At 36.7% G+C, this 22823-nt stretch overlaps 3 protein-coding genes and 1 pseudogene across 4 annotated transcripts; 1 reads left to right on the top strand and 3 right to left on the bottom strand.

Annotated features, from left to right (window-relative positions):
- Nucleotides 1-1145: 1145 nt before the first annotated feature.
- clec3a (C-type lectin domain family 3 member A) lies at nucleotides 1146-2584 on the bottom strand. Of its 2 annotated transcripts, none has more exons than XM_005810429.3 (3): nucleotides 2424-2584; nucleotides 2212-2298; nucleotides 1146-1822 (listed from the first exon to the last, which is right to left on the bottom strand). In XM_005810429.3, the coding sequence occupies exons 1-3, from the start codon at nucleotides 2527-2529 to the stop codon at nucleotides 1425-1427; spliced, it is 591 nt and encodes a 196-aa protein (XP_005810486.1). In that variant the 5' UTR covers nucleotides 2530-2584; the 3' UTR covers nucleotides 1146-1424. The 2 variants fall into 2 exon arrangements, with proteins under 2 accessions (XP_005810486.1, XP_023188563.1); XM_023332795.1 differs by having other exon boundaries at nucleotides 2212-2292.
- Nucleotides 2585-3541: 957 nt separating this feature from the next.
- On the bottom strand, nucleotides 3542-17354 carry vat1l (vesicle amine transport 1 like). Its single transcript, XM_005810416.2, has 9 exons — nucleotides 16167-17354; nucleotides 15405-15534; nucleotides 15062-15277; nucleotides 14662-14804; nucleotides 10433-10536; nucleotides 9830-9885; nucleotides 9508-9702; nucleotides 6194-6277; nucleotides 3542-5659 (listed from the first exon to the last, which is right to left on the bottom strand). Exons 1-9 carry the CDS (start codon nucleotides 16379-16381, stop codon nucleotides 5561-5563), a joined length of 1242 nt encoding a protein of 413 aa, XP_005810473.1. The 5' UTR covers nucleotides 16382-17354; the 3' UTR covers nucleotides 3542-5560.
- Nucleotides 17355-17454: 100 nt separating this feature from the next.
- Nucleotides 17455-19646, bottom strand: bola3 (bolA family member 3). Its single transcript, XM_005810417.3, has 4 exons — nucleotides 19484-19646; nucleotides 19276-19399; nucleotides 18459-18547; nucleotides 17455-18073 (listed from the first exon to the last, which is right to left on the bottom strand). Exons 1-4 carry the CDS (start codon nucleotides 19541-19543, stop codon nucleotides 18011-18013), a joined length of 336 nt encoding a protein of 111 aa, XP_005810474.1. The 5' UTR covers nucleotides 19544-19646; the 3' UTR covers nucleotides 17455-18010.
- A 994-nt stretch (nucleotides 19647-20640) lies between these two features.
- LOC102227369 lies at nucleotides 20641-22632 on the top strand (annotated as a pseudogene).
- The last annotated feature ends 191 nt before the right edge of the window (nucleotides 22633-22823 follow it).

Below are 22823 nucleotides of genomic sequence, written 5' to 3'. Positions count from 1 at the left end.
AAAAACAAACATCTGATGTCAGCATTAGGCTGATCATAATATTACATTTTGCTGGAAGTATAAATTGTTCCAGAAGTTATTGCGATAATATTGCTGTTTCGAGACCATTTTCAAGTAATAACGGCACAATAATGCAAAAAAAAAAAAAAAAAAAAAAAAAACACGTTGTCAGAAATAAATAAACTTTAACTTCTAATGGACTCTTAACACTGGAACTGGAAGACATTTTAAATAACCAAAGTAAACAAACAAAACAACAGCAACAACAAAAAATGAATTATTTAGTCTCTCTAAGTAAAAGGTCTAAATGAGACCCAAACACCAGACTGAAGACTTTAGTTTTTGGTAGAAAGAAAGAAAAGAGTAAAAAGATAAATCTATTGAGCTTGCTTTAATTTATTATGCGACTAATTAATGTATTGCTTATTGCACAGGCGTGCTCACAATGTGGTAACAGTTTGCTTTAAGACAGATAACCTGTGAAATAATCAAGTTCTTCTGCCTTCTTCCAGTATTGAACATCTATTTGTGCAGTGTTCTCATTCTGTAATATTTTGGTCAGATTTGCAAAAACTCCTTACAAGAAAAATTGGAAGGAACATTGTTTTATCAAATTCAAAAATATATCTCATATTCAACAATTTAACTTTTTTTTGATTGAACATATCTAATTATAATCCTAGCAAAATATTATGTCCACCTGATGAAATGCAGTGCAAAAATCCCCTCTTTTAAGAATTTTAAACAAAAAGATTTAAAAATGTATACAGTACTGCCTCTGTTGAAAAACTTAACTTTAATAATAAGAAACTTGAAAAACATTAATTCTTCTTCAGGAATTTAACTTTATCTAATAAGCAGATCACTCTGTTATAGTTTTTACTTTTATTTTTTTTCTGCTCTTTATTATATGTATTTGAATGCATATATAAATGGGGTAAAAAGAGGATAGATGGACAATTTTATTCAAAAATATGATAACATTTTTGCATGTGTAAGAGGGTCACTGATAGAATTAAAAAGAAAAGGAAAGCCTTTTTTTTTACCAACAAACTTTTATTTATCAAAAATTGACCAAGTTAACTCCACACACCTGAAATCAGCACAAATTCACCCCCCCACCCCAAAAAGTACTGACAAAACAGTTTCACATGATTGTTTATTTAGTTTACTTTTTTTCCCCAGAATTGATCATTTCTTATGATATTCAGTCATTATATTCTTTGGACCCGAAACAGAAATTTGCCACATATTGTTTATCTCCAGAAAATCTTTCACTTACTAATCTTGTGTAGAGTTACTGCGTTTTGTTAAGGCTTGGCTGCAATAATTCAATATTTCTCGTGAATTGTTGATTTCCTGTCAATTAGTTAGTTAAAACCACAAAAGCTGTATTTAAATTACCAGCAAGACCCCTGTCTCCTTCAGGGAATGACATATTCACAGATGTACTTCTTCAGGCTGCGGCATACCTCATCATACCACTTTCCCTGAGCAGTCAGGGAAAGAGCAACACAGCTCTCTCTTTTTGTCCCCGTCGGCTGCTTCTTGGAACGATCCCAGTTGAAGAAGCTGACTGGCATGCTGTTGACATCAACATACTGGCCTTCCTTCACTATGTCTGCCACACCGATCCAGAAGTCCCTGATTCCTGGGCTGCTTCTCTTTGCATAGTCCCTCACCTCACTGTTCTCCATCATATCTCGTGGTGTCGCAAGGGTCCCTCCCTGAGCGATGCAGTCTTCGTTTGCCTCATGGTAATGTTTGGGCTCCTCATTTAAAAGATAACACTTCCTGTGTGCTTTGATCCCCCGAAGACACACTGAAAGCAGAAATAAGTTACTTTAGAAGTGCAGCTAATTGCGATGTGAATATGTGGTATTTAACAAAATCAAAGCTGTTGCAATGTCTAACCTGCAATATCAGTAACACTTCCGAATTATTTGAATTAAATGTTATTCACATGCTATATGAAGTTGGATATCGACTTTATGATTTAATAAATTATGTATGTTCTACTGCCCTCTACTGGTGACAGAGAACACCAAGAACTTCACTTTTGTGCTAATTATCTTGTCAGAGAAATATTGGGTTAGCAATAAGCAGGTTATACATTCATGGTTCTCATTTATTGCAAATACATAATTCTGAATGCAGCTATTGATTTTTAGCCATCTCATCTGTCAAGAAGGCATTTTGTGAAGGCATTACCTGTCTGCAACGCTTGCATCTCTTTCAGTAAGTTCACCTCCTGCCACAACTTCTCAATCTGGGTTTTCACATCCTCATCCTCTGCAGCTCCACGTAGAATACCAAGCAAAACAAACAAGCAAAAACAACAACAACAACAAAAAACAAACATGTCAGATAAACACTGATGCAGACAACATCTTTTACAAAAACTGTGTCACATGCACATCTACCTCCAGACTGGCGGGGCGAAACAGCTTTCCTTGTGCGAGATGGACGGCTGCAGCAGAGCAAGGAGAAACTAAGCGCAAGGAAGACAGGCAGGACCAAATGAGCCATGTCTGAGGCCAGGGGAACCTAGAGTACAGGACTCTGGGGCACAACTTGTGCTATAGCAAAGGGAACTAAATATCCCTCAGGCAGGTTAATATAGTGGCCCTCTGTCTGCCTCTCTGGGTTCTCTCTCTGCATTGGCTCCAGTGCTGTTTGTTTTTGTCAAAACATCATGATGGGGACAGGGCGGTGTCAAAGAATGATTTCCTTGTGTCTAGTTTATTTTTAGATAAATATTTACTTGGAACAAGGTGCTCTAAGCAACATTTTGCAAACTAAACAGACATTTATTGAACCGCTTCACTGTTACAGTGTCCCCCATTTCTCTTAGCCTTGGATAGACTTAGCAGTATATCAGTCTGGAGTGAAACTAGAAAAAAGACAGGGGATGGGAGAGAGCTTTTTTTTCTTTTAAATCTTTCTTCATAGTCAGTTTACATACAGTACATTTCCTTAGTATTTGTTAGCTTTAAAAGGTTTTGATGAGAGTAAAATATTTTGGGCATCATTCAAAACTTCACATCATTTTGCTGGGATTTTGGCCCATTCCTCAAACGGATGTTTGTAGGCCTCCTTACTCTCACACAGCTTTAGTTCTGCCCATAAATTTTCTTTGGAACTGAGATGAGTGCTTTCTGATCCAAAACATTTACTTTGTTTTTGAAACTAATGGCCAAAATGCTAATTTTACCTACTTAATTCTTAACTACTAAGAAATAAAACATGTAATTCCTCAGTAATTAGTAAGAGTCTAAGTATTTGGTTCTGTTGAAATTTAATTGTATTATTTTTTTAAGTCCTCACTCTTCCGCTATTATACTTACAGAACAGGATGACTTACTATTATTTGGTGTGAGCCATGACACACATATCATAAATGTGTATGTTCTGGTTGAAGTTATTATCCCTTCCGAATATGCAAACAATCTGAAAATAAAGTGTTTTATAAAAAGATACACCACATTTCCAGTTTTTATTAAAAATGGAAAAAGGTCCAAAAGCAATCATGTTATGCTTTGTAGATATATTTATTCAAGTAAACAGAGCTGTGCTCAAAAAAATACACGAAAACTGTGACAAAAATATACAACCATTGTTTAGAAAGAATGCTATAAATACACTACAGTGCTGAAAGCATTTACAAGGAAATACAATAACACACACAAAAACCTATCCTGTCATTCACAAACACTCATTCACATAGACATAACATTAAAGGCAGCAAAAATTCTAGATCTATTCCTAGTTGAAAAATCTAAAGGATGTCATCACTTTAACTGTGAACTAGTTTCAAACTATGTTTTCATACAATTTCTGGAAATTGTATGAAAACTTCTAGAGTTGCAGAACTCATTACTTTGATTTTGTTGCAAAGCTGATGTATTTAAAATGCTAAAATGCACTGGAGAATTTGACGTTTTTTAAAAGCTGAGAAAGTCTGGTCTGTTTTAAAATGATGCATCATTTAGGCAACCCACTCATTTGAAAATACAGTGTGATGTAGAGCTGTTTAAAAAGGGTAATAAAATATGTTTTTTTTTTTAGAGTGGAAACTAAAACCAGAAAGCAAACCTGAACAGGTGAGGAAGGATTTTGAACAACTTGTAGATCGCTTCTTATACTTTAGTAATATAATGCACAGTGCTGATCAAACTTGCATTTGCTTTCACAATAAAAATAGTTAATCTCTAAGTATTATGGCACTTTTGTTGTGAGGCACCAAACAGTAAACAACTTTGGTCAGACAAGGAGAGCAGAGACTCCACAGCCCTTCGACTCCAGTCTGACTAGCTACTTCATAAAAATCCAGGATCAGTAAATATCGCTCTCTCTCTGCAAGGTAAATATGTGACACTAAACCTTAATGTGTCAAATCTGTCTCAATAATAAGGGTAACACGCTGTCAAGTTTTGTATTTTAGTCACATTCAAGATAACTAGATCATTTTGGAATCAACCTGCACAAACAGAAAAACGTTATCTTCCAAAAAAATCATCAATCATTATGCAAATCTGAAAAATGTATGCCTTTTTTTTTAAGTTGAAATAAAATACATTTGTTGGCGATATATTTCCTCACATGTGGAGTTATTAAAGACACTAATTTGTAGCTCAAAGGCACTGGTGCTCCTTTAATATATGAAGGATGGCTCATCAGGTAAAAACTATTGTGCAAATCTGACTCTCCTGTTGGCACTTTACTTTTGTGAGGAAAAGATATACAGTGGGTTCAAAAGTGTACATGGTCTATTTAAAAAGGCAAGGCTTTTGGAATGTAAAACATGTACACTTTAACACGGAAACATAGGTTGGGGAGAAAATGTACAAAACAAAACAAACAAAAACAACACCAAAATAAAAAAAAAACCATTTGCAAACCTTGTTGCATAAGTGTCTACAAGATCAAGATAACATCTTGAGTTAACGCCTCCAATCAGCTGATTAGACTAAGAAAAGTTCATTTGTCCATGTAGGATTTCCCTGACATTTGCATCCTTTTAGTTAAACATTTATAAAGAAGTCCACTAAAATGTCACTGCAAATGTACCAATAAATGTAATCAATAAATATGGAAGAAGTATCGGAATGATTTATCATGGGCTCATAATTTGTTGCAAAAACTTGGACTTTAAACAGGGATGTATGTTTACATCCCTGGGCATCATTGGTCAGTATTATTGTTACCAAAATTGATGTGCTTAGCATCAATGTGACTGCTTCAGCAAGTTTGCATGCTTTCCCAAACTTGCTATTTAGTGTACTGTTGGCAGATAATTTATAAAACGCACAAAAATACTGAGATTACATCAATATAGAGTAAGCTACTGTAGTAGAATTGCTCCAAAGACAAACAGGCCATATTTCTTCTTTTCCCAATCTACTAACAAGTAATAGGTAACAGAGAGAAAAGCACCAAGACTTCCACACATTTATGCATACATGCACACAGAACATGCAGACATATATACACACTGGTTAGGTTCCTCTGTGGTGAATCTATGCAGTCTCTAGGTGAGCAGTACCGGCTTTCGTCAACTCTAATGAATGAAAGGCATTCGCTCCTTGCTGTCATTATCTCCTTCGGGCTCCTCCTCTTCCTCTCCTGCTTCACTGGTCTCTGTGCTGTCATTGGCCATCTAGTGGTAAAATAGTAATGTTGAGCTGAGATAAACAGATGCGAGATGACATCAAATGGTACACATCTGCTCTCTAATAAAGAACAACAGCATCCCAGGTCTGTTTCTTAAATCAAATAAGAGGTACTGTAAAATATGATAAATCCTATTCACCTTTCTCCTGTGGCTGTGACCTTTGCTAAACTTTTGACACAGATATCAGAAAGATTTCAACAATGCACAATTTATGAAAAAACTTTCATCAGATGTCTAATTAAAACTGGAAAAATGCCTTTTGGCAACAACCTTGTTTGATTATTTCAAATCCCTTTATGTTTGTGTAATCAAAATAACTAAATACAATTGTGTCACTGTTTAGTACACAAATACACACTATTTATAATACTATAAATAAGCATTTGGCAACCACATAGTGATTTGCTAAGTTCCAGTATGCAGTGTTGATTCTCTTCACTAGCTTTTTGCTGTGTTTTACATCCTGTATCAGGTTACTGCTTTGTTCGTCTTCTGTTCTCTTCTCAATTATTTTCTTACCAAAGGGGTCGGAGACTTCTCAACATCCAGAATAAGTTTTCCAATGTTGCCTCTGTCATGAATTCTCTGCATAGCCTCTTTCACCTAAAAACAAACAAACAAAAATATTATATTAATTACACTTTAGGGTCTTTATATATAAAAAAAGTATCATAGCCGGGTTTGGGCGAGTTATCAGTCTGAAGGTATACCACATTTTCAAATAAATATGGTTCCAAAGTCATTAAATTTCCATTGAAAATGATTTAAGTAAATGCTAGAGAAAAGACTTGTTTTGACTATATGTCCCTGAATGTTTTTTTCTGACACTTATTTCCTGTAGCCTTTTTTTTCTGCCCAGGCTGTTTTTAGTGCATGTTTCTATAGTAGGGCTCTGAAACTGGGCTGTTTATGTTGATTGAATCCCCCAACGATGAGTGGCTTCTCCTCCTGCAAGAGTGCTGCTGTAACTTGGTGACACAGATCTCCACCCACTGCAGCAGTACAGACCAGAATGTGATTAAAAACTGAGAAATCAGACTAATACAGCATTGGTTTCCAGTTTTAGTGCAGTTACAATTGAAAGCTGCTGATTGACTCTCCAAACTGTGTTAAAATATTTAAATAAAATAGATTTTGAAATTAATTTAGCCTATTTGAACTGTAAAAGATAGGAAATGAGATCAGAGGATTACGATCTACCATCTAAAGTATATTTATTGATATTTATCGTCGTTAAGCTCTGAAACTGAGTCAAAACCTGTATCAACTCAGAAAGAAATTGTAATGATGCCCAGATCTTTAATAATTAAATTATGATATGACTCATAAAAACAGCAACTAGGGCGTGCTGTGGTGGCGTAGGGGATAGTGCGACCCATGTTTGGAGACTTTCATATAAGGGACACTAGAGCCCACAAAAGACCCCCTGGAGGGGTAAAAAATAATTTAAAAAAAACAGCAACTAAACTGGCAACTGCAGCAGGTACTACTGCTGCATGTCTGCTCCATGCAAAGGTAAAAACAGTTAATGATCAACAATCCTGGATAGTTGTCACTTTAATCTGAATATGGGAACATAAAGTATGAAAATATTTTTAGCTGTATTGGATAAAATGCTTCAGAAAGCCTGGAGCTGGAATTATGCAATTCCTGTATATGTCCTCTAACTTTGCTGAATTTTATCGATGCATTTTGGGTGTCTAGGTTTAAATCCTGTCTGTGCAAATGAAAATATGTCTTGTTTTTTTTGGCCGATATAAACTTATAATGGCTGCACAATAGCGCAATTGGTAGCACTATTGCCTTGCAGCAAGAAAGTCCTGGGTTCGATTCCTGGCCCGGGGTCTTTCTGCACGGAGTTTGCATGTTCTCCCTGTGCATGCGTGAGTTCTCGCCGGGTTCTCTGGTTTCCTCCCACAGTCCAAAAACATGACTGTCAGGTAAATTGGTCTCTCTAAATTCTCCCTAGGTGTGAGTGTGTGTGTGTGCATGGCTGTTTGTCCAGTCTGTCTCTGTGTCTCTGCGGCAGACTGGCGACCTGTCCAGGGTGAACCCCACCTCTCGCCCGAAACATTCGCTAGAGATGGGCACCAGCACCCCTCCCAACCCCACTAGGGACAAAGGTATACAGAAAATGGATAGATGGATAATCTTATAGTGATCACTTCTTTTCAACACTTGTGTTTGACTCTGTAGTATAACCAACTGCCACAGGTTATTTTTAATATGTTGAAAACTTCCCCAGCGCGAACAGACAGCAACACTGAAAGAGCTAAAGAAATTCTAACAAACACAGATTGTGTTGCACATGTGAGAACAATCTGTTGTTTCCTTCATAGGCTGCAAAACAGAAATTCTTTCTTCCACAAAAGCATTCAACCATCAGTATGATCTCTCAGAATAGTCTATGATAATCTTAAATATTTTTACTGCAAGAAACAGTACTGCAAATCACAACAAAAACAAAGTGCCCACAGAGGAAGATGGCGGTGGCAGCATCAGGCTCTGGTGTTACATTTCCTAAGATGGAAAGTCGTGTTTTCGTAACGGTTGGTAAAAGTAGCATGATAGTTTTGTGAGGGTTCCTGTTCATTAACCATGGCACATTCTAAAAATCACATCCCACAAGTGAACATGGTCTCATGCAACCATCAAAAAGCAATTTTTATCAAACTACTGTCTAATTAATCTATAGGGGAATTTTGTGTCTGGGTAGTGATAAGCTCATTATTTTGGTTGTCTATCAGATGCTCAATCAACTGCCTCTAATTCATGAGGACATTACTTTAGCCCTCTGTTGCCTGCTTGGATTCTTATATATAAAATTGCTTTCACCAATCCTTTTATGTGCTTTACTTGATTCAAGTATTAAGTCATACCATGCACTGAAAATAGCATTTCAAATTTTAACTTTATAAAGTTTTTAGATGAATAAACATTTAATGTGCGTGGGTATTGAGTGTTTTCCTATGCCTAAATGAATTATTCAAGGTAAAAAGTTCACATGTAGGAAGAGATAAAGCAAGAAAAGAAAATTGATACATTTTTTCATTTTACTCTGATGAGCCCACCAACAGTCTCTGCATCAAAACACATCTAACTTGTCAAAGCAGCACACAGTTTAACCTCATTGCTCCTCATTAAAGTAAAAATGTCAGTAGCAAAAGGAGGACATATCTTGTTTTCTCATTATAGTTACACACCCACAACTGAATGTGTGGCTCTTTGTCTGCAGCCACTGTGCCACAAATTTTCAGTGGTTAAATGGAAAACAACCAAGCCAGGGGCAAAATTAGGTTGGAAATGTTTTCCCCCTTTTCTGCTTGGCAGCTGCTTTTCTCAGGAAAAGGAACTAATGTCATAAAATTTTAGGACTTTTGTGACCAGAAACCTCCTGGGAAATTATAAACTGATTGAATTTCACTGTTTTTTTTTTAGAATTTATTTTTCTGAAGACTAGACGAGAAAATTAGAAACACTTAGATATATTCTGAGGAAAACCCCTCTCTGAGTTGATCCACTCAAATGCGTCCTCCTCAGTGTTTGAGTCAGGAAAGAAAGGTTACCATGGTCAACATGTAAACTAATGTCCAATTAATTGTTCTTCCGCCCATACTAACAAGTGAGGCCTGACACAACATCCCACGCTATCCAGCCCTCTAATGAAATTCTTCATGGACAATGGTTACAGTGAATGGCCTGAGCAGTTTGCCAGTGTTTAATGACAACACTACATTATACGTTTCCCATGAGAAAAAAAACCATGAGGACACAGACAACTCATCCTTTGCTGTTTGACCAGCAATACAAAGATCAGAGCCTCAGGTTCTTACCTCCTCCAGCGCCCACAGCGAGTCCACTACAGGCCTGATCTTCTTCTGTTCATATAGACTCAAGAGTTTGTCCATTGCTGATTTTACGAGATTACATCCTCCTTGTTTGAAGAGAAGGTTGAGGAGGGAGAATCCCGCTATGACTTTGTTCTCCTCATAAAGTTTAATTGGATTCACTTTTTCCACCTGCCACCACTAAGGAATAAAGCAAATGAGGAGAACCAGAAAATACTTATTTATATACAATATGTGCTTAATATTGATTTGGATAAATATATAATGATGTTTCTTTACAATATGGATGAGTGTGTCTCAGACTCACAGATTTTGCAAAGCTGAAGAAGCTCTTTGTTTCCCCAGTTACCATATTTGATGCACCTGTAAAAACCAGAATAAAGTGTTCCAGTATGCTGGACAGCGGTCAGCAACAGACAATTTTGACCCCTGTCAAGGGGGAGGGGGGGGGTGATCAGCACCTCAGACCTTTAGGTCAGTGAAAACATGCCTTTACATGTTCAGAACAAGTTAATGAATCTCCTAATGATTAAGCTGAATTCATGAGCCCTGACAGGAACTAAAGGACCTTTATATCAGTTAATACAGACAATAAATCACATTTGAAGATTAAAGAGTACATGAAACCAGTATTACTGCTGTACACATTAATCACTCAAAGATATGCAAGATGATTACCGTATAATGAAAAACATAAAAATCAGATAAAAAGTCACATTAGGTTCCTTTCATTATGAAATTGACAGGAAATTATTAGTGTAGCTCATCTTGATGGAAACAAAATTTGCCAGAAAATATCTCTAAGCGTTTTTCAGTTGACTTCGACATTCATTTAATAAAACAATATTAGTAAAGCCACCTTTACATGTATCACACATGCTAAATATGCTCAAACATTGTCCTATCGTACCATATAGGATGTAGGTTCCCAGTGGCTTTAGGAGACTCAGGCTTTTCCCTGTGTTTTCTCCACACAGGCAGTCCAGCACAATGTCAACTCCATCTGGACAGATCCTGTTGATCAAAGCAAAAATTAAGTTCATTGAAAAATACAGCGACAGGCAGCAATGAAAGGCACCAAGCAGTGCAAGAGGGCACAGTCTCCATCATATTGAAGGGGTAAACATGTTCGTCTAATTGCACCCCCCCCCCCAGGCCTTTAGATCAATGACATGATGAAATTCAGTCATTTTATTTAAATGTGTTGGAGCAGGGTTACATCTAAAATCTGCTGGACAGTAGATCTCGAGGACCAGGGTTGGAGATCCCTGGTTAACTTGTATTAAATTTAAATTTAAGCCAATCACAGAATCCATAACACATATTAGCTCAAGCTAAAATATTAGTTCTTGGATTTTTGGGTTAGAATTGAGCTCTAGGAATCACTTCACAGGTTAGTTGTGTGTGTTTGTCAGTGTCAGTTTGTGAAACCAGCAGATTTTGCTATTTGTTGCTGTGCAAACCACAACTAACAACCGGAGCTGATAAGACATTTCTCCCCATTTATAGGATTAAAGCACTGAGATCTAAACAGTTAAATCCCACAACATTTTAAAATACAAGGCAGTCATGTTGGAACGCTTTCTTAGAGTAAGCTCATGGCTCATGACTTCAGGAAGAATTCTATTAGATTTTTTTCTACTTGGAAGCCTTAAAAAGTCTAATATTATAAATAAATGAATAAAAGAAAAGCTGAAGATAAGTCTCAAATTCAGGCATTTGACTACAAATTAAAATTTGAATTAATTTATGTTAATCTAATTACCATAAATAAAATGACAACTAATCCTAAGCTACAATAAGATAAAAAAACAGTCTCGTTTTTAGTATGTCTTTAGAAGCTTTAACATAATGAAGCAAACTATTTGAGCATGGACAAACACTGTAATTTGCATTTCTCATTAATTCTTCACAGGTTCATAATATAAATGCTTATATCAAAAATGCCTATGTGACAGATCCCCGATTACAGTTAGCCACAGTGCAGATTTAGTTGCAGGTTCATTTTCTTTGAACCACTTATCAGGTATTTGACAAACTGTTTCAGATCAACCGAACATGTTGAAAAATTCATCTACAGAAACAGGTGAAAATTTGGCTGTTACATATTATTAAAAATTTTATGCTATGACATGATTTCATAACTTCTGTTTATAGCAACAAAGACTAAATACAAAAGGGCAAGAACGACCGAGTCCATAAATACAGCCTGTGATTCATCCTGCAGAGAGACTTTATGTTCTATCTAATCAGGGATTCAGAAAGTTATGATCATTTACTCTCTTGGGTTTTTCTGTCTGAAAGACTTGCAGCCTACAACCCACGTTTCTTTTCAGTGCTGCCTACAGAGTAATTATTTAGAAATGCAGTATCCACAACATATTAGACTGAGTTACAAAAAGATTGTTGCTTAAGTTATTAGCTGACATAAAACTTTGAGACTTGTTAAAGGAGTGAAGATTAAATAAAATAAGGGATAAAATTACCACAGTTTCTTACGTCTTGATCTTTAGTTTGGAGCACCTGCTTAGCAGAACTGACTGGTGGTCTTGTGATTCTCATGGTTTTTGCCTTTTGCAAAAAGACTAATTTAACTGAACTTTGTACTTGATCCTGAGAAGAATGCAAAGGCCAGAGAGATGAAAAGAACACTAATCCACAACTAATGCTGATAATAAGTATAAGTATAAAATCACTCTTATAGAAGCTATTGTGCATCTTTTTGTGTTCTAATGTAGAACATAAATATTCAATGTAGTACAAACCCTTCACATTATTTCTATTTTCCTTACAGTTTGATTCATGATGAATAGTCTGTCAATTTTTTTGATGGCCTTTAAGGGTTTTTTAGGACATACAGTACAGACCAAAAATTTGGACACACCTTTCCAATTCAATGGGTTTTCTTTATGTTCATGACTATTTATAAGGCAAGAAATCCCACTTATTAACCTGACAGGGCACACCTATGAAGTGAAAACCATTTCAGGTGACTACCTCTTGAAGCTCATCAAGAAAATGCAGAGTGTGTGCAAAGCAGTAATCACAGCAAAAGGTTGCTACTTTGAAGAAACTAGAATATAAGGGGTATTTTCTGTTGTTTTACACTTTTTTGTTTTAGTGCATATTTCCACATGTGTTATTCATAGTTTGATGCCTTCAGTGTGAATCTACAATGTCAATAGTCATGAAAATAAAGGAAACTCATTGAATTAAAAGGTGTGTCCAAACTTTTGGTCTGTACTGTAGGTTGCTTTTTCACCCATTTCCTGTTTAGCTTTTGTGTTTTACTTCTTCAGTAGTCACTGTCTATTTTTAAAACTGTTTTGAAAGCCCATCTCTTTTCATTGGCTTCTGACCTAGCATGAGAAAGGTCATTTGTCAAGTTGTGGATTACATTTTTAATGTAATTGACTGTTTTATTTAGATGTTTTTACATGGTGTCTGTTCAGCACTTTGGTCAATTTTACTGCCTATAAATAAAGTTGGCTTGTCATGGCTAGTGGTTGTACTTGAACATCACTATGTAAAAATGAGAAATGTGGAGGATAAATTTAAGGCCTGAATTATGCACACAAGAAGAACAATAACCTGTTTAAGATGTAGGGGGAAAATCTAGTAAAGACCTGACCAAGGACCAGAAAGGTACCTCATCAATTAATGAACTTCAAAATGTTGTCTTGCTAGTGCTAAAATAATGTTTCATAACTGTCAAAGAGTGTAATTGTGAAATTTCTAAGTTTTACCTGCAACTTTAACCTCCTGAGACCCGGGCTTTTGTTTGATGTGCATTTGTTATGTCTCCTTACTATTTGGGATTAGTATGACCTAATTTTAGTTGAAATTAAAGTTTAGCTTTCTATGTGCTCTTGAACTATGTCAAAACCAATGCCCTCATATGAGGACAATGGGTCTGTTTTTGCATATACATTTCTCCTTGTCATTTGGGATCATAAGGACCCAATTGGCCTAAAAATGAAATTTCAGCTTTCTACAATAAGTGGTTTTCTCAAAACCCAATGTCCTCAGACGAGGACATTGGGTCTATCTGTGTGACGATAAGACCATTCAATCAATGTTATTATTTACATCTGTGTTTACAAAAATGTAATGTCCTCATATGAGGATGCAGGGTCTCAGGAGGTTAAAATTTAATTAAGGGCTGCTAGTTTTATTACTAGCAGTTCCATTTTCATAATTGTCAAGAATCAACACTGACTCAGTCCTTGAATCAAGACAGAATAATTAGTAGGTCAAGTATCACAGACACTAGTCAAACTGATTTTTTAGAACATGTCAGAACTTCAGATCCTGCAGGTTCTGGGGGCTTGTTTATGCATTTTGATCTTCAGACACTTCTATGGATTCAAGTCAGGTGATTGACTGGGTCATTCTAGCAGCTTTATCTTCCTTCTCTGACACAAATTGAGTTTTCTTGGCTTTTTGTTTGGAACGCTATGTCATTCCACTTTATTATACATAACTTACAAAAAATACATATTTTCATGTGTGGATTATTTGGTTTGTTACTGAGATCTGTTGTGAATTTCATATCAATTGGATGATTAAAAATGTATTTGTTGGGGGAAAAAAAAAACTTGACATGTCCTCCGCTGTACCAAACCAAAATCATTACCCTGAAAGTAAATTAGTACTGAACTGGAATTAGGAATAAATGCTGAAAATATTGCAATAAATTTTTTTAACAACTTTGGCAGCGTGGAGAATAATGCTTAAGACCACCTTTAGAAGATTATGACAAACAGGGACTGCTTAGATGCAACATATCCAGAAATAAAGGAGGACCTCAGACTCTTGCACTGCAGCTCCTTTTAGAATTGCAGTTGAGCAGACAGCATGTGTTACATAGTAATATTTATCACTGCCCAGCCCTAATTGGTTCAGCTGTTCAACAAGCAGACCTCCACCCAGACCTGCACAATGCCACTGCTTTCTGAGAGCAGCCTGTAGTTGCCATGGGGACCACTGCCACTCAACCACAAATAAGGCAACCGGTAGCATCTGCATCCTTGTGCAGCCTTCTGCCCACAGCAAAGTCCACGTTATCACATCAGCTACCTGAGCCGCTGTAGTTTCAAACTAATGCAACACATTTAATATAAAATCCTGCATTCTTACTTTTTCACTTCTTGTATGTAGTCGGTGTTTCTGTCAAAAATGTGTGTCACAGAGTCTTTGATGGATGTGTGCTTGAAACAGGAGGCGATACCAAACACAGTCACATTAGGTACAGTGGAGCATAACTGAGCCACTGCTTGTCCCTGAAAATGATAACAGCAAATAGATAGAAATGGATAAAAGCATAGAATTGATCAAAGTCTGGAAGTAAATAAAAGCATAGAATTTATCACACAAAGTAATAGTCTAGTAAAATTAGTAGGGTGATTTTAGAATGGCTGCATTTGCCTTTGTTTTCAACAAACAGCTTATCCATTCAGTAAGCAGGTGTTTCAGTTTCCAAAGCACCAATGCTGTTTAATGAACTGCCATTTTACTTTGTCATGGCTTTTGTGCTTACCACTGCACCCCCAGCTGAGTGGACCAACACCGACATTCCTTCCCGCAGACTGGCAACTTCAAAGAGCATCATATACGCGGCCACAAAGTTCAGGGAGAATGCTGCTGCCTCTGTAAACGTCATATCATCTGGCATCTTGTAAACAAAATCCACTGGTGTGCAAACCACCTCTGCCCAGGCATTGTAGTTCAGAAACGCCATAACTCTGTCACCTATCTGAGGGAAACATGCACATATGTCAAGCAAGCATTTGTACTACTTCTTATGGTTAAACTTTTGTTTCGGAGTAATATGTAGATTTATCGACAGAGTATATATTCAGAAGCTGTTGCACAAGCCCTACCTCAAATCCCTGTGTGTTTTCAGCCACAGACTCCACTATTCCACAGCACTCAAATCCAGGAACAAGGGGAGTTTTTGGAGGATTATCAATATTCCCCTGACGTACCATCAAATCCAGGAAATTCAAGCCACTGCAACACAAAATAATGAACATTTTGTTGTTTGTTGACATGAAATGCTCCAGATTTAATGATTAAAAGAAAAACACTTGCCTTTGGAAGGTCTCAGTCCACAAGTAGGTGTTAAATGACATATTTAATATGAGCTTCTAAAAGATTTAAGGCTTACCCACAGCTACTTTTTTCATTATTATCAGCAGTGAGTCATAGGCTTATCCTCTGAGAACACAAGGCCAGATTCCTCACATATGCTGCACTGAACAAAAACGAAATGCACTTTCATTTGTCTGTCTGCCAGCATTGGCAGGGGCTTAGCTGCAGTGGGAAATAAGAAAAGCTCTGCAAGAAATATAAGCACAGCTCTACAAGAGTGGAGAAGAAAAATGTGTCATTTTAGTTTTAAAAGACTGAATCAGGTTGAAAACGTTGGGATGAGTTTTGTTTATGATGAACAGGCTTCAGTCAGAAAAGCTCTTGCTACAGAAAAAAAAGACCTGTAGATTCAAGGCTGCGAATTTCTGTATAATCAGATGCTGCTCGGGTTTCAGAAATAGATTAAAAATAATAATAATAATAAAAAGTCAAAGCACAAGACGGTCTATAAATTAAGTTCAGAACATGTTAGATGTTATTCTAATAATCACCATGCTTTGACGCGGATCTTCACTTCACCATCCTGGGGCTCGGGCATTGCCTTCTTGGAAACCCGGAGTTTGTTCAGACCTCCGAAACCTGCCAGGACCACCGCTCGCATTTCTTTGGCGTTGGAAGGAGATTCCACGTTCACCGCCTCTTTACCTGCATTTCTGTCTATCATATACTCGGTTTCTTCTGTCATATCTACTCCTTCTTTAGCCATGTCGGAGTCCAGCTGCTCTCCCTCCCCGTTGATTCTTCACAGTGATGTGGAGAGAAGCAGACAGGGGCTGTTTTCCTGAGCTCAGTCAGGGCTGGAGGCTGAATTATACGTTATGCATTAAATAATAATAAAACGAATCTTCTGCTTTTATTATTTGTTTGTTTGTTTTCAACAAAAGACACGAAAGTTTACTATTTTGGTAACGAAGAAAATATGTAACCACGTATTAATCATTAATCCTCCACCGTTAAAGTAAATGGTGCGCCATCTACTGGTGGACAGAGCAAAGCTATAGTTTAATAACGAACTTTTTTCCCTTTTCTAAGCAATACAGTGACCAAAACTGACAAACTGTAACACATAAATTGCATAATATATACAGAAATAACATAAACGTGTTGATCAAAGTAAGCCAGGAAATAAACGAATAAACTACAATTAAAAACGTGCAACTATTTATGGAATGACCATAAAACACCAACAAACAATTTTTGCAAGTTTTGTGTAGCTCTTACTTGCATGCATTTGTCATTTTACATTTTCTAGTAATATCTTGATATTTTTATTTCAAATAGCTTCTCGGCATTTCTTCAATTCCTCATAGCCAATGATTTGACCTGCAGACTGAGTTTAATTCTGGCCATTTACCTTGACTTGACCAACTTACGTTGAAAGACAAGGTTGACAAAAGAAATACGTTCAAAATGCAATATGAGACTTTGGAATCATTCAGTAGTACAATATGTTTTGTAAATAAAACATATTAGTTAAATTGTTTATATTTATATTCTATAAAAATATTTTTTAAAAACTTTAGCTGAATGTAAGGAGAAAAGTCTCCAAAATGTGTGTTAAAATCTCACACATTTGTGTGAATCAAACTTTAGTGTCTCTTACCACTAATAATACTTCTATCTTATATGCTGATTTCCACCGGACATCTTCTGAGGTAACTTACAGTTGTTCAGCCTTTTGTTCCAATGCTGTCTGAAAAAGTGGAAAATATAGTAACACCAATAATAATATTCATATGTACTAGTTGATGCATATGTTTTTTTTAAAAATCACTCATGTAAAGCTGCTGCTTTTTATTACAACCCCCATTTAAAACATAAGCCCAAGATTCGTGGACAACCCACTGATATACAATATTTTAAAATAGATCAACTTCAAGTGAACTGTACATACATTGTGGTCACATTGCTGGAAAGGTAGTTTAAATAAAGGATGTGTAGCTGATTTCATGAGGACTAACACTAGCTTCACAAACAACCCTGAGAGACCCCCCTAACAGGAAAGAATAGTGACTTGATCATGACCAAACATTTGGTCATGTTGTGCGTATCACAGCTGTTACTGGTTTTACATCTTACGTAGAAGATTTCCTTCTTTACAAACCCCCCAAAAACAAACAAACAAAAAACCTTAGTCTTACCTTACTGTCCATGTATTTCACATTTTTACTGTGAAAATGTTGTAACTACATCTCTGTTGTTAACGCCTTAACTTTTTTTTTTTGGCTGAAATGCATTTGCTAAACGATATACCATGTTTGATGAGTCTGCACATTCTTATTAGGTGAAAAAGCAAAAAGGGGTGTGGTTCAGAAGTGAATTATTCTATCTTTTACTACTTTGGGATATTAGTGAAGATTCGCAGGCCATGCATGCTTTGGATCTCCTCCTTCAGGGCCTGTGGAGGACAAAAGATTACAGATAGTGAATGAAATTCTGATCAAAACAAAAGCGAAGTGTGTTTAGACCCAATACTTTGTCAAAATATAAGAATAATTCTAGAGAGCTGACAGACATAATTCAAGAAGATAGGGACCATAGTTTGACATAGATTCAAATTGACAAATGTACATTTTGTACGTAATGTTAAAATCCTTTAACTTAAAACAAGCATAACACTGTGAACCATCTCTTTGTGCACTATTTAATTAGAAATAAAGAGTTTCTAATACTTGAAAACAGTTTAATTCCATTTCCACAGTGCCCAAACCTTTTCTGTGCAGTTGTGGATTTATCATTATGGTGATGCTGCCAGAGCTGATGTGCCAGGCTGTAAAGCTTACTTGATTGACCAGCTGGTGCTGTTGAACAGTTCTTTTTCCTTTGAACTCACTGGATTCTATATGGATCTCATACATGGCCCCACAGCCACCTGACAACACAAAGACAAATGACAGAAACAACAATGTCATCTGCAAAGATGGGGCTCTTCTTGTTTCACATGACTCATTGTCTTTAAGGATAAAGAGAATAAGGAGAAGGATGTTTAATACTTAAGGCATCTTAGAAAATACATCCGTAATTGTAATCAATGATTACTGCATGAATGGATTGAAGGATGGGTGGGTGGATGTATTTTTGAGTGTTGATCGTCTTTACACAACACATCAGACAGTATTCTGTTTGAAGCAATTTCTTCCATCTGTAAATGGACATCAATGTATCAATAGATCTATGAAAGAGGCACTGAATAGCTTAACATTTGGATGACTGACTGGACAGACAGTATACAGATGGATGGAGACATGTCCATTTTATGTAAAAACCAACATTAAAACAATTTGTTTCATGTAAAAAATTGTAACATTCATCATGTTCAGGGCTCCTCATGACAGGGAACCAGGTCTTCAAAAACACATTTTAAAAAATATTTTTCCATACTTAATTACTTCTGAAAATCCCTTATAGTTCAAATTTCCTCACTTTTACAAGCCTATCATCCTTACATGTCTATATTAGGTACGTAGACCATTAGGCAGTTTTGGATAATGCCTTGAAGAAAAAACAAAAAGACATCACCTGGAACAATAATGATAATAAAAACCTTTCACCCTAAAAACACACAAGTAATTAATAATCCCTCTAGTACAGTTTGTCTACCTGATATATCCGTCACTTTGAGCTTGGAGGCCAGAGGAAACTTGTCCTTCAGTATGGTTGCGATGCGCTCCTCTCCGTCTGTCTGCGAGGACAAACCTCTCTGGAGCTGACCGACAGCAGCTACCTGAGGGAGAGGCACAGGGAGCAGGAGTTACCGCAGGAAGTTACGGTAGGACTGAAATGTGACCGAAATCCAGATCTAATGTACCGGAGTGGTGCGAAAAGCGCTGAATATAGTACTGCTGCAGAGGCGAGTACAGGCCAACATTGTGGACAAAGGATGTTGGCTTTTGAGACGTTTAAATAACCTAACACCAGTCAATAAGTCATGTCCCCCCAAAACAATTTCGTCCCCGGAAAATGACGGGGTTTGTTCTTGTTCTTTACAGTCTCGTACTAAACTTCAACGTGAGAGCTGCATTACTGCCACCTAGTGGATTAATTAGAGCGCTTAGATTGCACATAGCAACCTAATGTTCCTTCACTTAGTTTTTTATCCTGTATTAAGAATTCTTAAAATATTTTTTTTTTAATTCACACATTCCCTGCATGTTTTGCAGTGTATGCTTGCTGGTAAATTTCACACTGTCAAAGTAGGTGCATTTGTATTAAAATAACTTTGACTATTGATCACAGACTAACAGAAAAAGGTGAAATTTACACCATTTGGACAAAAAATAATTACCACTGGGAGGCCATGTGATTATCTCTACATTGTGATACCTGCAAGAGATATATTAGGCATCAAGCTTGATGTATTATAGGGAAAAATTGGGAAGCATAAGGATTTTAGAGAGTAAAACAAGAGTCAAATTATAAGAGCTAGATGACTGGGCCAGAGTTTCTCCCATACAAAACATCCTTGCAATTTCTCAAAGGAATGAGCAACTGCTCTCTTAACTTTTTGATGTCTATTTTCTAATTTTTCATTTTTCTTCTACTGATTTTTTACAGCCCCCTTGGCTCATCATTATTTCTTTATTCACCCAAAACTTTGCTAGCTTTTTTCAATTGAGTAATATTTTCTAAGTAAAATATGTTAAATCTCCATAACAAAGTCATAAAGCAATTTGTGAATATTGTTTTTTATAATTCAAAATCATCTTCCAAGAATAAAAAATATCTGCACTTAACAAAAATAATCTAACATTTTTTTTTAATCTCACTTATGATACCTTAACAAATGTTTAAAAATATTTTAATAATAACTGTACATAATGAACTTGTCCCGACAAATGATTACTCCTCCATTAACTAACCAGTGATTGCTTTCCCCAGGTGATTTAGTTGTGCTGAATGGAAATACCTCTGAGAGGGAGAGTGAGCTAGTTCATTAATTCAGATATGTCTTTTTCTCCTTAGTGATGGGTCCAGCTGAATGTTCTTCTCGGTGTCTTGCTACAGGCCAAGACCACAATGGGGTTTGCAGTTCTTTCAGTGGTTTGGCTGCTGATTATATCCTTAGTTTTTAGAGTCTCAGATGCCATTAGAACTCTAAAAGAAGGTCCAATGATTGATGCTGAAGGAAGGGAATATAAATCTGTTAGCCTGGATGACTTCAGCAGACCAAACCCTGATAGCAAAACTACTGTCCGAGTGGAGTGCACTGAGGTTTCCATGATCATTTCCATCCAGGCTGGCTTCTACAACAATGGACGTCAAGTGTCCCCACAAGAGCTATTTTTGGGAGATGCCAAGTACTGGAAGGACAAACAGTGCCAGGCTGTTAATGCTGGTGATGGAGAATATGTTATAGAAGCTGACCTACAGGACTGTGGCTCTAAATTAATGGTAATCTCCTCACACTTTTGGGGTCATAATAGGCTATCTGAACTAAAATGTTAACTTTGGCCACTTTCTTCCTTCATTTCTAGGTTACTGGCAACAATTTGATCTACTCAAACAACTTGATGCTTTCTCCAGCCGTTGGCTCCCTTGGTGTCACAAGGGCTACTGAGGCTGTTGTTCCAGTTTCTTGCCATTACAAAAGGTAGCCTGTACTTTTCAGTCTCTCTGAAAAGGAAGATTTTTGAATCAACTTGTTTTTCAGGGACCGCACTGTCCAGCAGCAACCAATGTTTCCATTTTTTCAAAGTTTCCCATGGGAAGCTGAGCTCTTCATTTTCTCTAAGGTGGAAAACTGGTATTATTTATTTATTTATTTATTTTTCTTTAAATGGCTTTCTCCTGACTGGGACAGGGAATGATTGTTTCTTGTGTTTGCATGCAGATGATTGGTCAGGTGAGAAGTATTCCAACACAGTTTACCTTGTTGGAATACCTTGTTGTGACCCCCGGCACCTCGAGGTCTCATATACTGGTCTGGAGCAAAGGAAACTTTTCATCAACTTCTGTGTTGTCACTCTGACGGCTGACTTTACATCAGTACCCAGATATTGCTTCATTGAAAACCATGGGTAATAAAGTTCATAAAGCTGGATTGGGGCTTGTCTTGGATGTTGACTCAAGTTGGAAATGCATGTTTCTTCTTCAGCTGCTTTGTTGATGCCAGAGATGGAGGTGTAAATTCAATCTTCAAACCCAGATCGACAACCAGTAAACTTCAATTCCAGTTTGATGCCTTCTTGTTTCAAGATGACTTGAGGAACATTGTAAAGCATTTTATATAATGTTATATTTTGACAATATTAACTGTAAAATAGGAGATTTTATGGGCTCTTTCTGCTACACAGGTATTTGTAACTTGTGAGGTTAAAGCTACACGCTAGCTGTGGAAGAGCAGCCCTACAAACAAGGTCTGCAATTACATTAATTCAAGGTGAGCTTCTCTTTGAGAATTAAGAGGCTTCCATCATCCCAAACTAAGTGCAAAACTTTTTAATGCAATTCTTACTTGTGTCGACCTATAAGTTTACCCCAACTTCAAACATGCCCTTAATAATTAAGAAGCATGTATACAGACATTAAATCAGGAATGTCCTGGCAGTGAAATGTGCATTACGCTTAGGCTAAAGCAAATGAATTGCCTATCTATTCTTTAAAAATCAGTAGCTTGCACAGTATGGGTAATGTAAACGTTAACTCCTAAATCCTGAGGGTGTCGCAGGGCTGGCAAAACTACTTTCTGATCAAATGTCATAAATGTGTAAACTGCTCATGCATGCATTTCAGCTGGAAGAATGTGGATGGACCTGATGTTTGTCAGTGTTGCAAAGGTATTTGCAGTACATGGACATCTAAAGGCAAGTCGTATTTAGAGCTAGTTTATCAACAGCAACTGATGAGCCAATATTTCATTGCTCTTCATATTTTTGTCCTTCAGATGATATTTGTGATACTTTGACTCTGGGCCCCTTCATAGTTATTCCCAGGAAAAGAGCAAGAAGGACACTCTAATCACCACATTTACCCTGGCACAAAACTGAAGGGAACATTGAGTGGTATAATTTCACCAGGAGAACTGCTGCATGCCCATGAAGCTGATCTGAGCCTTTACCCTAAATACATCTTATGTTTAAACATGTTGATTTGTTTCTGACGTCTTGCACTTGGAGGGAATATTGGATTTATTTACTAGACCAAAGCTG

Source organism: Xiphophorus maculatus, chromosome 4 (genome assembly GCF_002775205.1).
Source record: "Xiphophorus maculatus strain JP 163 A chromosome 4, X_maculatus-5.0-male, whole genome shotgun sequence".
In the NCBI taxonomy this organism is placed as follows: Eukaryota; Metazoa; Chordata; class Actinopteri; order Cyprinodontiformes; family Poeciliidae; genus Xiphophorus; species Xiphophorus maculatus.
This window is presented reverse-complemented; position numbering and strand designations above follow the sequence as displayed.